This window comes from Balaenoptera ricei, chromosome 5 (assembly GCF_028023285.1).
Source record: "Balaenoptera ricei isolate mBalRic1 chromosome 5, mBalRic1.hap2, whole genome shotgun sequence".
Taxonomy (NCBI): Eukaryota; Metazoa; Chordata; class Mammalia; order Artiodactyla; family Balaenopteridae; genus Balaenoptera; species Balaenoptera ricei.
Genome location: NC_082643.1, coordinates 49,004,227 through 49,019,179, shown reverse-complemented (window position 1 = coordinate 49,019,179; position 14,953 = coordinate 49,004,227). Strand labels below are relative to the sequence as shown.

The 14,953-nt window shown below is 34.0% G+C and overlaps 1 protein-coding gene across 2 annotated transcripts in view; it reads left to right on the top strand.

Moving 5' to 3' along the window:
- Positions 1-14,953, top strand: part of MRPL1 (mitochondrial ribosomal protein L1) — a 59,851-nt gene that overhangs the window by 30,125 nt on the left and 14,773 nt on the right. For both annotated transcript variants that reach the window (XM_059924015.1, XM_059924014.1), the window contains exon 7: positions 4,549-4,655. In XM_059924015.1, the coding sequence (XP_059779998.1) occupies positions 4,549-4,655 (107 nt within the window). The remainder of the gene's footprint in view (positions 1-4,548; positions 4,656-14,953) is intronic.

Below are 14,953 nucleotides of genomic sequence, written 5' to 3'. Positions count from 1 at the left end.
GAAATTGAACATTATTTAAAAAATTAAACCAGAGTTGCAGTTGAATTTGAAAATAATTCTCATATTTTTTTCTAATTAAATTCAAGCTCAACAAAGCCAAACAATATTAAATATAGTCAATTAAAACTGAAACTGAATACTGAATATATCTGTATTCAGCTCGCTCCTCGCTTTGCACGGTTAACTGGTTTTTCACAGAAATTAATTTTGTCACCTTTGCTGCTTTATCCCTTCTTTGAATAACTCTTTTGGCCTCAATTTTCTTTAGCATTGAGGTTTTTTATTACCATTTTCATTGCAAATTTTGGGACTGAAAGGTTTTCAGATAACTTATTTCTTTATTTCAAATAAGAAAAGTTTCTGTTGAAAATGTTTATTTTTATTAGTGGGCTTTGTTTCTGCTTTCATAATGAATCATAGCTTGTGTATACCATGGTCAAGTTACCTAGGTATGTTCTCCCCGCCCAGCCCCCCCAATTTGCTTAACAAATCATCTTGGAAAACCAGGCAGACGTTTCTCCTTCCCTAACTTCTTTTCAGCCCCACATGATCTGCTTAACAGCACTGGCAAAACATTTGTGTTCTTTAAACATGAAGACAAATGATTAACCTGTCAAAAATGTAAAAACAGAATATGCCAGATGTGCATTAGAACAAATGAAGCTTGTATTATGCATTTTTAGAGCTTATTCAGAATCTTGTTTAGGAACATTTGATTCCCCTTACATCCAACGAAAGACGTAAGGGTAAAATAGAAATTACGTTTTGAGCAAATGGATGCAATTAAAAAACAAACAAACAAGCCCCTGCAGCTGAGCTCATTAGTTTCCCATTTTATCTAACATTTTGTTTTCCTAGTGGGAGTGGGTGTAAACAACTTGGCTGGATTGAATGTGCACATTTTGCCACATGTTTAATGCTGCAGTTTTATTTGTTTTATTTTAATTGCTTACGTAACTATAGGCAAGTTCTCTGTTTTTCCAGTGCACATTTGGCTTGTTTTCTGAGTATTTCTTTTTTACCTCATTAAAAAAAGACATTTAAAACTTGCTTTTTAAAATTTCTTGGAAGAAATTGGCCTTCATTTTGCTTGTCAACTTAGCTTTTTTTTCTCCACAATACAAATGCCCTCTGAAATTCGTTCATATCTAATATAGATATATCTTATTGGTATTTTCTTTATTCCTAATCTTATTTTTTAGCATTTACTAAACAAAAAATACTAGTATGAAAAATATCTTGACTTAATGGAATCAGTTTTCTATTATGCATATTAAGCCATAGTAGGTACTATGGCATATGGGAAATAGTTGAATTCTTTTAAAGCATACTAAGTTGTTGGCAGGTAAGGGATATGATTAGAAAACTGGACCCACTCCTGTGTGTTCCTCTTAACACATAGTTCTTAGGATTGAACATCAGTGCTCCAGTTGGAGTCTTGTCAAAAGGATATTCCAGCAGACTTGTCCAAAGAGTATTCACATCTACTGAGTAGGAAACTGCTTTCTGTATGGAAGTTGGTATTGTATCATATTTGAGAGTAATGGATATAAAATTATTGAAATCTAATGTAAATTATTTTTAACTCATAGACTGACATGCTGTACTTCAGAGTATTGCTTGCATTATTGAAACAATTTGATTATATAAAGAAAAATGCTAAAACACAGGGAAGTTTTGCAGTGTAACCAATTTGAAATATTTCTAAATTTCCCTCTCTCATGTGTTAGTTTAAAAACTATTTATGTGTGAAAGACTCCAATGATGATTAGGTATGATTATAATTATTATAGATGAATTATTGATATATTACAGCTGGTTCTGTAGCTCTCCTTCATTTCCCTTACTCCAGCCATAGTGGCCTCTTTGCCCTTCTTTATATGCACTAAGTGTTCTTCTTTCTCAGGTCTTTGGACTCATTGTCCCATCTGTCTGTAATGCTCTTTGCTAATTTGCCTGGCTCACATTCTTATTCAAATATCACCTTAAACAGAGAAGCCTTCTGTAACCATCATATATAAAATATTAATCTCCACTTCCCGTTATCACCAGATTTCTCATTATTGTGTTGTTTTTTTGGGTTTTTTTTTGGTTTTTTTTTTTGGCAGCGTTGGGTCTTCGTTGCTGTGCGCAGGCTTTCTCTAGTTGCGGCGAGCTGGGGCTAGTCTTCGTTGTGGTGCGCAGGCTTCTCACTGTGGTGGCTTCTCTTGTTGCAGAGCACGGGCTCTAGGGTGTGCGGGCTTCAGTAGTTGTGGTGCATGGGCTTAGTTGCTCTGCAGCATGTGGGATCTTCCTGGACCAGGGCTTGAACCTGTGTCCCCTGCATTGGGAGGCGGATTCTTTTTTTTTTTTTTTTTTTTTTATTTATTTATTTTTGGCTGTGCTGGGTCTTCGTTTCTGTGCAAGGGCTTTCTCTAGTTGCGGCGAGCAGGGGCCACTCTTCATCGCGGTGCACGGGCCTCTCACTATTTTGGCCTCTCTTGTTGCAGAGCACAGGCTCCAGATGCGCAGGCTCAGTAGTTGTGGCTCACGGGCCCAGCCGCTCTGCGGCATGTGGGATCCTCCCAGACCAGGGCTCGAACCTGCGTCCCCTGCATTAACAGGCAGATTCTCAACCACTGCGCCACGAGGGAAGCCCGGAGGCGGATTCTTAACCACTGTGCCACCAGGGAAGTCCCCATGTATTTTTTTGAATTATAGTTTTGTCTGGATATATGCCCAGGAGTGGGATTGCTGGATCATATGGTAATTCTAATTTTAGTTTTTTGAGGAACCTCCATACTGTTTTCCACAATGGCTGCATATAATGAGATTTTCATATTGACTTATCATGGGAAGAGCTGCTGGAGACACACTGAGAGTGGTGTGTCTCTAGTGGTATGTTCCTTATTGTATTTCTTACCCTTCAAATCACATTTTCTAGGTACAAAATTGAAATTTTTTCAGGTTAAGTTATGGTATTGTAGAATATTAGAAGTATGTATGCAACTAGAGATTATCATACTAAGTGAAGTAAGTCAAAGAGAAAGACAAATACCATATGATATCACTTATATGTGGAATCTAAAATATGACACAAATGAACCTATCTGTGAAACAGAAACAGAATCAGGGACATAGAGAGTAGACTGGTGGTTGCCAAGAGGGAGGGGGATGGGAGAGGGTTGGATTGGAAGTTTGGGATTAGCGGATGCAAGCTGGTATATATAGAATGGATAAACAACAAGGTCCTACTGTACAGCACAGGGGACTATATCCAATATCCTGTGATAAACCATAATGGAAAAGAATATGAAAAAGAATATATATATGTATAACTGAGTCACTTTGCTGTAGAGCAGTAATTAACACAACATTGTAACTCAACTATCCTTCAATAAAAAATAAATTTAAAATAAGTTTAAAGTAAAACTAAAAAATATATATATATATATTTTTATGTGTTGAATTTGAGTTAAAATGTTAATGATTAAAGATTAGGAAGGTATAGTTTACGTTTGGAGTCTCCTCCATGATCCTTTGAAAATTCTTAGTTTTTACCTTGATTCCTTTTTTCTCCTTTCTTTATTCAGTTGCATCTTTTTTTCCACCCTAATGGAGGACAAAGTGACATTAGAATCCAATAAAGTCTCAATTCTTAACTCTTTCTTCCTGCCAGTTTCTGTAACCATTTGTGCAGCAATGAGCTGCTTCCAGATTGTACCACTCAACTGAGATATTATTTCTACTGCTAATCTTGCTACTTTTCTAGTTCCTTCCCTTCTTTATGGTAAGGCAGGTCAGACAAATTTCACACAAAGGTAAGTAAAAAGTTCTTCAAAGATTTCAAGACTCTACTGTCAGCTTTTATCATGGGTTATTTTATAGGTTTTATTTTAATTTGTCATCGGTGTTTCTAAAGTATAAGCATCATCATTGTATATACTTATTTATTAGTTATTTATTACTGTACAACAATAATATCACAAATTTAGTGGCTTAAAACAACACACATTTACTATCTCAGCTTCTGTGTGTCAGGAATATGTATACAGCTAAGCTAGGTTCTCTGCTTCAGGGTCTCATAAAGCTACAATCAAGGTGTCAGCTGGGGCTGTGATTTTATCTGAGACTTGACTGGGGAAAGTCCCCTTCCAGATTCATGTGGCTTTTTGGCAGAATCCAGTTCCTTGCAGGTTTCTGGACTGAGGATCTCAGTTTCTTGACCCATGGCTCTCTCCATATGCCACCTCACAACATTGTAGCTTGCTTCTTCAAAGCCAGTAGGAAGAGAGACTCCTCCAAGATAGGCATTGCAGTTTTATGTAATGTAATCAGGTATGCATAATCATACTGTCTCTTGCTTAGAAGCACGTTGCAGCTCTCATCCATATGCAAGGGGAAGGGATCACACAAAGGCATGAACACCAGGAATTGGGCCACCCTAAAGTCTGTCTGCCAGAAATCATTTTTTATATCTTAACTTGGTTGAATGTTTCTCTTATTCAGTAATTTTTGCTACTTGTTTAGATATAATGATAACTTTGGATTTTCTCCTTTTCTAACCAGATTCCATTGGCCGAGACATCCCCAAAATGCTTGAATTATTTAAAACTGGACATGAAATTAAGGTAGATGAAGAAAGGGAGAACTTTCTGGAGACCAAAATAGCAACAGTAAGTTACAGTGAAAATTATTCAGTAACCCCTTTTATTTTTTGCTTAAGTGATTCATTAATAACTTATAACATACCAGCCCTTTGAACTTGTCCTTGTCAGTAGCATTAGGAGTGGCACTAAATATATACATAGATTTTTTTTTTATAGGTTGAATTCATAAATTTTAGTAGTGCTTTAGAATTCCTTCTTTTCTAGAGTTATGTGCCACTCTCTGACATTTACTTGTACTTTGCCTTATTAGTCTATTCTCTGTTATTTTTGCTAATATTTTAAGCATTTTGGGAGTTGGGTCTAGATCTTACATGTACCTTATAGAGTATTGCATAATGCTGAGTCCGTAGTAAGTATTTAATACTACTTTAATGGAATTGAGTAATTTGCTTTATTTTAATGAATTGTTTCTGATTATCCCTGCTTGTGTTTTAAAAGCTGTTTGCCCACTTATAGAAGATGCTGGAAATTAATTTCCAAAGCCATTTTTGGGACACTAATATAGATAAATCAGATTTTTATAGGACTGTGTTTCAAAAGATATAGTTTTTTGCTAATATTTCTTAATCCTACAGAATTTCTAACGTGCCTATTTAATGTATGTAATTTTTTCCTGTGCAGTAACTATAGGAGTAATAATAATATTGTTAGCCAAATTTAAACAGTGCCTACCAAGTGCTAGGCATTATTCCAGACATTTTTCATATATTCTGTCTTTTAATCCTGAACCCTATAAGAGGTAAGTTATCATCCCTAATTTTTAGAGGAAGGAATGGAAGCCCAAAGAGGTTAAGTAATTTTTGCAGTGTCTCACAGCTAGTATGAGGCATACTTGGTATTTAAACCTTGGGAGTCTCCTCAAGAGTCCAGGCTCTTTAGCCTGTTTTGCCTCATGACTGGAGTTATTTGAAGAGCTATTATTCCTCCTCCCATCCTACTCCTGAGAGCAGTTCTGCATTATAGCCCACCACTAGCAGTCCAAACTCATTGAGCTGTGCCTATTGTAAATCATCAGAAATATGTAAAAGGAACTTATCTAGTTTTATGCAAGGAAAACTTGCTTTAGAAAGGGGGCAAAGCAAGTTTAATCCAGTCAGGGATTGGGAAACCCCCCATCGCCTTCATTATCATCAAAGCTTAGCTCTAATTCAGTTGGCGTTGAGCTCTGCTTGAATCTGATGTTGGAATGTCCTTGTTCCCAGAAGGCCCTTGGCAGTGTGTCTTGTTTCTCAGGGATGGCAACATTGCAATGTGAAACACAAACAGAAAACCAAATACAAATTTTAAGAGACTATTCTAGAGCTGTAGAGACTTGGGCTTGAATACCTGTTCTGCTACTTAAGGGATGGCAGATTTTAGACAAGTTTCTTTTCTTTTTTTTTAAATGTTTCTTTAATTGAAGTATGGTTGATGTACAATATTATATAAGTTACAGGTGTACAATATAGTGACTCACAATTTTTAGAAGTTATAATCCATTTATAGTTATTATAAAATATTGTTTATGTTCCCCATGTTGTACAATATATCCTGGTAGCTTATTTTATACCTAATAGTTTGTACCTCTTAACCCCTTACTCCTATATTGCCCCTCCTCCCAAACAAGTTTCTTAATGTTGTTGTGTCTCAAATTTCCTCATCTGTAAAATTTATATAGTAATATCTATTTCACAATGTGGTATCAAAGATTAAATAAAATTTTAGAATGATAACACCTACTGTTACTGTTTTAGTTGGACTGTTTAGGTCTGTAAAGTATCTTTATAAGACTCTTTCTTCCCAGATGTATCTTTTTTCTTAAGTAATGTTTTCAGTATATTGAGTAGTTAATAGTTTATATAGATCCTAACTCAGTGTATAAGAAACCATGGCATCTCATTCATTCTTTTTAACAAATACCATAGTGATTAAGACATGGGCTCCAGACCAGACTACCTGGGTCTTTTAGAGATATAATGCTTTTTCTTAATGAAAAAGAAATTAATCTGTGTGCCTCAAGAGGATCTTTTCTGAGTACTATTTATTTATTTATTTATTTATGGCTGTGTTGGGTCTTCGTTTCTATGGGAGGGCTTTCTCTAGTTGTGGCAAGTGGGGGCCACTCTTCATCGCGGTGCGCGCACCTCTCACTATCGCGGCCTCTCTTGTTGCGGAGCACAGGCTCCAGACGCGCAGGCTCAGTACTTGTGGCTCACGGGCCCAGCTGCTCCACGGCACGTGGGATCTTCCCAGACCAGGGCTCGAACCCGTGTCCCCTGCATTGGCAGGCAGATTCTCAACCACTGCGCCACCAGGGAAGCCCCTGAGTACTATTTAAATAGTAAGGGGTTAAGAGAAGGGGTTTTAGATTCATATGTGTGGATTCAAATCCTAGTTCCAGATTAGAACTCTGTTACCTTGCTCTCTGAGGCTCAGTTTTTCCCCATTCCCCATTTTCCCTATATGTAAAATGATGTTGATAATGATATATACTTTCTAGATTAGGAAGGAGTAGATGAGATAATGACCTAATAACTATTAAACAGAATTCTACTTCTGGCTAAGATGGAGTAACACGGACCTGATTTACTCTCCCACCTAAAGCGATTAGCATCACCTTGATACCAAAACCAGACAAAGGAAATCACAGTCCAGCATCATTCATGAATGTAGATATTAAAATTATAAACTAAACTTTAGCAAATAGAATCCAGCAATGTATAAAAAGAATAGCATATCATGACCGAGTAGGGCTTATCCTAGGAATTCAAGGTTAGTTTAACATTCAACAATCAATCATTATAATTTACCACATTAACAAACTAAAAATCAAAAGTCATGTGATCATCTCAGTAGATACAGAGAAAACATTTGACAGAATCCAACACTTGTTCCTGACTAAAATGTCTCGGCAAACTAGGAATAGAAGTTAATGTCCTCAACCAGATAAAGGGCATCTAAGAAAAAGCAACAGCTGATATCATAGTGATGAAAGGCTGAATGCTTTCCTCCTAAGATCAGGAACAAGATAAGGATATCCACTCTCATCACTTCTGTTCAACATTAATCTAGGGATTCTAAGTAGTGTAGTCAGGCAAAAAAAAGAGGCATCAGATTAGAAAGGAAGAAGTAAAACTCATTTTTCAAAAGATGACATGATCTAGTTACTAGAACAAGGAAGTGAGTTAAGTAAGTTGAAGGATACAAGATCAATATACAGAAATCAGTTTGCTTCTATATAACAGCAATGAACATTTACAAATTAAAATTTAAAAGTAAGGAATGCCATTTATAGTGGTATTAGAAAATATGAAATACTTAGGGATAAATCTGACAAAAGATGTGAAAGATCCATACACTGGAAACTTCAAAACATAGTGGAGAGAAATTAAATAAAGAAAATCTAAATAAATGATGGAATGAACTATGTTCAGGGATTAGTAAACTTAATATTGTTAAGGTGTCAGTTATCCCCAAAGTAATGTATAGATGCAGTACATTCTCAGTCAAAATCCCATTAAGGTTTTTTGTAGAATTGACATGATTCTAAAATTCATGTGAAAATACAAAGGATCTAGACTAGCCGAAACATCTTTAACAAAGGACAAAGTTGGAGGTCTATCTGATTTCAAGATTTATAAAGCTACAGGAATTAAGACAATGTGATGTTGATGTCAAAAGAGACAAAACAATCAATGGAGTAGAATAGAGAGTCCAAAAAAAAAAAAAAAAGGACAAAACACATATGGACAACTGATTTAAAACAAGATGCAAAAGCATTTTTAATGGCGAAACAAGTCTTTTCAACAAACGGCACTGGAACAATTAGATATCTGTATCTGATAAAATGAACTTTGATCCACACTTCATACCATATATAATTACCTCAAAATGTGTCAAAGACCTAAATGTAAAGCTTAAAATTATAAAACTTCTAGAAGAAAATGTTGGGTCAGGGAATAATTTCTTAGATATGACACCAACAGCATGATCCACAAAAGAGCAGCTTGATAAATTGTACTTTTTAAAAATTAAAAACTTTTTCTCTTTAAAAGATACTGTTAAGAGAATGAAAAGGTAAATTGCAGATTGGGATAAAATATTTGTAAATCATCTGTCTGATAAATCCACGATATATAAAGAACTCTTAAAACTCAACAATAAAACAGTCCAGTTTTAAAAATCAAAAGATTTGAACACACCTCACTAAGGGGTGACAAACACATGGCAGACAGATGACAAACACATTGAAAGATGCTCAACATTATTGTAGTTGTTAAGGAAATACAAATTAAAATCACAATGAGATATCATTACACATCTATTGGAATGACTAAAATTAAAAAGACTGATGATACCAATGTTGGTGAGGATGTGGAGCAACTGGAATGTTCATATGCTGCTGTGGGAATGTAAAATGATGCAACTTCTTTGGCAAACAGTTTGGTAGATTAAGAAGTTTAATACCCACCTACTATATGATCCCACTACTTCACATTTAGATATTTACTCAGGAGAAATGGAAACATATGGTTATGCAAAGATTTGTAAACAAATATATCAGATTTATTTGTAATAGCCAAAACCCAGAAACATTTCACATGTCCATTGACAGGTGAATGTATAAACAAACTTTTTTATGTCTATACAATTGAATATTCTTTAATACAGTAATAAAAAGAAACAGTTGATGCATGCTTTAACATGAATGAATTTTTTAAAAATCATGCTGAATGAAAGAAGCCAGAAAAAAAAGAGTACATACTGTGTGATTCCATTTATGTAAAATTCTGGCAAATGCAAAGTAATGTATAGTGACAGAAACTAGACTGGTAGTTGCCTTGGGGACAAGGTGGCTGGGATGGGGTGGGGAGGAGGGATTACAAAGGAGCACAAGGAATTTTGGGGATGATTGACATGTTTGTTATCCTGACTGGTGATGGTTTGAGTGTATACATATGTCAAAACTTAATAAATTGACACTTTAAGAATGTGCAACATATCCCTTGGAATACTGTTTAGCAATAAGAAGGAACAAACTATGGATACATGCTATGATGTGGATGAACCTCAAAAACATTATGCTTAGTGAAAGAAAGCAGATGCAGAAAACACATTTATGTGAAATGTCCAAAAAAAGGGTGAAACTATAAAGACAGAAAGTAGATTAGTGGTTGCCTGGGGCGAGGGGGTGGGAGGAAACAGGCATTAACAGTAAATGTGCCTCAGGGATCATCAGTTTTAAAACTGATTTATGGTGTTGGTTGATAAACGTACTAAAAAATCATTGAATTATAAATTAGAAAATGGTGAATAACATAATAGGCAAAATATACCTCTATAAAGTTATCAAGTATACCTCAATAAAGTTGTTGAAAAAGGAATAAAAATCTATCTACAATTGTATCTAATACAATATAACTATTCCATAAAAATATTTATTTTTATAATTATCAGAGGTAACAGATTTTTTTTAAAAGATTTCAAAGCAAAGTAATATATCTTCCTTAAAAGTTGGCGATTTCCACGAGTGATGTTATTCTTATTATATAGTTGGAAATACTAAAGCTTTATTTTTGTTGTTGCTTTGTTTCTGTTGTTGCCACCTATATGATACAAGGATTGGATTTAGGATGAGTGTGCAGATGAAGGGGCACTGACAGCTTTATATGCCCATTCAGGGTCCGCCTCATTTTGGATAAAAGGGGCCTATCCAGAGCAGGGTCAACAAACCCATGTATGGCCATGGACCAAATCCAGTTGTGGCCTGTTTTTTTTTTAATAACCTGTGACCTAAGAATCGTCTTTACAGTTTTAAATGGTTTTAAAAAACAAGCAAAACAAAGAGTTTGCAGAGATTATATGTGACCTACAAAGCTTAAAATATTTACTGTCTGGATCTTTAGAGAAAAGTTTTGCTGACTCCTAATCTAGAAAGATGTTTTGAGGGAGAGTGAAATATATTAGTTTTGTGTTTTTATTTGCTTGTATGGGAGAGACTATCTTACTTTAGTTAAATCACCTAGAATTCCCTTGTTATAATTCTGTACTGCCACATTGCTTCAGGATCCAGTTCTAATACTGCTGTAATGTGAAATTGATCTTGAGTAGTTTAAGCTGGTTTTTCTTCTGTATCAAAGTGATAAATACAATCAGTTGAATGATCTTTCTTAATTATCTTACTTGAGGATTAGCATCTTGGTTATTAGAACTCAACCACTAATGCCTTTGTATATCAGAACTTTACTAATGCTCTTATAGCCAGCCAGTATCTAACATTTGTCTGCATTACTTGCAGGTAAATTAGTTTCCTTCTTAATCTTTCCTACCATTTGTACCTGTAGTTTACATATTCATGAAATTGTTTATGTCTACACGCACTATCAGATAAAATACTCATATCAATGAAAATGTCATTCAGATGATATATTGAACATCATGCTGACAGAACAGACTATTATTGGAATATTTTATTTTTCAGTCTCTTATATTGCTGTTATGCAATCACCATTTATTTTCTCTCTTGGCACGAAGAATAAGTTGGTTGGGATAAAAGTGAGTTGCTAAGTGATCAGGTTCAAGGGAAATGTCTTAAAGCATAAAACTAAAAATAAAGGTTTACAGGGGAGAAAAAGCACATTTCTTCAACTGGACCTTAAGTTTTTTAAAAATTTAAATTATGACTCTTTCCACGAAATAGAAATGAAACTAAGGCAGATTCTCAAAAAATGAACTTGAGACATAATGTGTCTCAGTATATATATTCTAAATAGCAGTTTAATTTCAGGTAGTAATTAGATAATTTACAAATGATTAATCTGAGTTTAGTATTTAGAAAACAATATCATAGTTATAATTCTGCTGCCCAGATAAACCTGTTGACATTTAAAATTTTTCAAATTAATGTATTCACTTGGTTAAATTCAAGCAGTTTACAAAAATGTATAAGGGAACACTAAATCCCATCTCTCTGCAATTGTTTTCTTATGGAACTCCTATTAATAGTTTCATCTTGTCCTTCCAGAAATGTTACAGCCTAAACACCCTTTAAAAATATATATTATATATGGTGAATCAATATTTTATTTTATAAAAATTTAATTTACACTAAACTTTTCAAACAGTCCTTAGAAGTAATATTGAAAGTGAAAATTTTCATTCCTGGGATTTCACAAAATGAGAGTCAGAATTAAGAATCTTGTCCTTTATTCATTATAGGAATGCTTAGTCAGGTGTATATTTTGACATTACACAAAAAAACTAAACAGTGTCCAGATATTATAGCAGAAACCTGCCAGAATGATGACTTTGAAGTAATTTTCAAAGGGTGTCTGTTAGTATTTTATAACATACCACAAATCCATTTTATGTCAGCTATGAGGCTCTCAGAAACATGCTTTGTTTTTTCTCACTGATAGATTGCTTGTTTGATTTAAGAATCTTGGCCTCCAGCCTACTTTTCGAGATCACTTGTAAGTGTAATTGTAAGCCAGTCCCATTGTTGACTGGTTTTCTTAACTTGTCCTTTATTATAAGGTAAAAGTTCTTTCCAAGTTTCTATTAATGTTGACTTTGCCATTTTACAGAGGCACACATAATATCATTATATTTGTCAAAAACTAAAATGTTCTCTCTCTCTTCCTTCTTTCACTTTTGTTAATATTGACTGCTTCACATATTTTAAAATCAAAGGTGATAGTGTTGTTGTTAGGTTTCATTTGCTGAGAGTGGTGGAGATCAAGACATAGAACTTTTCACTAGGAAAAAAATTCTACAGCTGTAAAATACGGTACATTAGGACTTGTAGTAGGGAGCATTTATCAAGAAGAAAGGACATGAACTGTAGTTTAAAGGAAAATTTGGAATGTGCCTATTTGATGTATTTAACCTATCATAGTATTTCATACCATAATAAATTATGACTCTCATGGCCTATTATATACACTCCTAAAAGAACCTATAAAATTTGACCCATGTTTCTGTATATATGTTTTCAAGTAGCAACTAATTTTATGTCTGAATCCAGTTCAGTAGAATCTCACATATGTAGAAATAGTTACTGTAGTTTTCATGGGTTTTAGACTTTGATTTTCAAATCAAGTCTAACCTAGAAATCTTCTGGGATTAGTAAAGTTAGATAAAGTTTGAGGATAAAAACGTAGATTTGTGTTATAATGCACAATGGACCTTTTAAAGGGTGCAGTGTACTATAAAATCTACTCAGTTTCAGATCATTTTTTGTAGTTTTGGCCCCTTTATAAGTGCTTTGGTGTCAGCACAGAAACTTAGTGGGATTTTCCACACTTTCAAAAGAATGTTTAGTGACCTGCTATATTTCCAATCAACTTTTTCTTTTTTTTTTTATTGAAGCTGATATTTATGCAGATATTTGAGTTAGAATATGATTGAAATCCACATAAAACCATTTATCTAGGGAAATATTACTTCACATTTCACTTTATAGAACATTAAAAATGAATAAGTACAAAGAAGAATGACTTCTGCATACCAGCTTTTATATTTACACAATTAAAACATCTACATATTTTTATTCTTAAATGCTTACAAAATCTCTATAGGATCATGTCCAATCAACTTTTTCTGTTTTAATTTTTCACTTCAAAGTAATTCAAGTATACATGTACATACAAGCTTTTAAAAATGACTTTTCACTGTAATATTTTCTGAAACACCATAAAATCAGGAATCTTGATGATCTGTCTTCATTTTATCTTAGAGCATTGGGGACTCCTTGGTTCATAGCACTTTAGAAAAGAAAATCTAAAGAGAAATTAAATCACATAACATTTTAGGTAAGAAAATAATGAAACATTACACATTTTCTTGGAATTTATTGCTTAATAAAGCTTAGTTAAGCTCTTACTTGAAAGAGCTTAAGCTCTTATTTTTAAATACCCTCAATGTCAGCATATCTTTTTCCTCAGTTTTTTATTTTGGAAAATTTTAAATGAATGGAAAGGTTGAAAGAATAGTATAACAAACACCTATATACTCATCACCTAGATTCACCAGTTTTGTCACATTTGCTTAGAAAAACTAGTATAAGTAGTTTGCTTAGAGAAAATAGTAGATATTCTTTTATATTTTCTAAACCACTTTAAGTTGCAGACATCATAACACTTCATTCATCATAACACTTTTATTTGCATACAAAATATGCAAATATTTTATATGCATAATTTATATGCATAACCTAAAATAGGACATTCTTCTGTATATGTTTTTTAAACATTTATTTTATTGAAGAATAGTTGATTTACAATGTGTTAATTTCTACTGTACAGCAAAGTGATTCCATTATACATATATATACATTCTTTTTCCTATTCTTTTCCATTATGGTTTATTGCAGGATATTGAATATAGTTCCCTGTGCTATCCTGTGTATGTTTTTTAAAGTACTTTTGTTTTTTAGTATAGTTTTTAGAAATTATTGCTATTTTTTTCTATTTATAAATTATTGATTTGCTCTTTTTCTTTATTATATTATCTTGAGATTTGTTATTTTCTAAGTTTTTTTTTTTTTAAGTTTTTTAATTTATTATTTATTTATTATTTTTATTTTTGGCTGTGTTGGGTCTTCGTTTCTGTGCGAGGGCTTTCTCCAGTTGCGGCAAGCGGGTGCCACTCTTCATCGCGGTGCGCGGGCCTCTCACTGTCGCGGCCTCTCTTGTTGCGGAGCAGAGGCTCCAGACGCTCAGGCTCAGTAGTTGTGGCTCACGGGCCCAGTTGCTCCGCGGCATGTGGGATCTTCCCAGACGAGGGCTCGAACCCGTGTCCCCTGCATTGGCAGGCAGACTCTCAACCACTGCGCCACCAGGGAAGCCCTAATTTTCTAAGTTTTATATGAGGTTTGTGAGGTTTTTTTTTTTCTTAATAAGAGTTTAAATTTGTGAATTTGCCTCTAATTACATGTTTGATATTTAGTTTTCTTGTCATTATTTTCTAAATAATCTGCCATGGGACTTTTTATTCTTATTTGGGAGAGTATTTTAAAATTTTGGAACCTTTTTTGACTTTTTAAATTTTTGCTATATCCTAGTTTGACTGCCTTATGGTTGAAGACTGCATCCTTTTTAGTTTCTACTTTTAAAAAATTCCTCGAGACTTTCATTGTGGCCCATAGTGTAAGATTAATATTCTTTTTCCAAGTATCACATGGACACTTGAAAATAACATGTGCTCTGAGGCTTCCAGGTAAAGGTGGATTGAATGCATACCACAGTAGTAACTGATTAGAAAATGTCAAATCTTAAGTCAGCAATGGAGAAAGCCAAAATATTAATATAATTTAAATTTCAGGA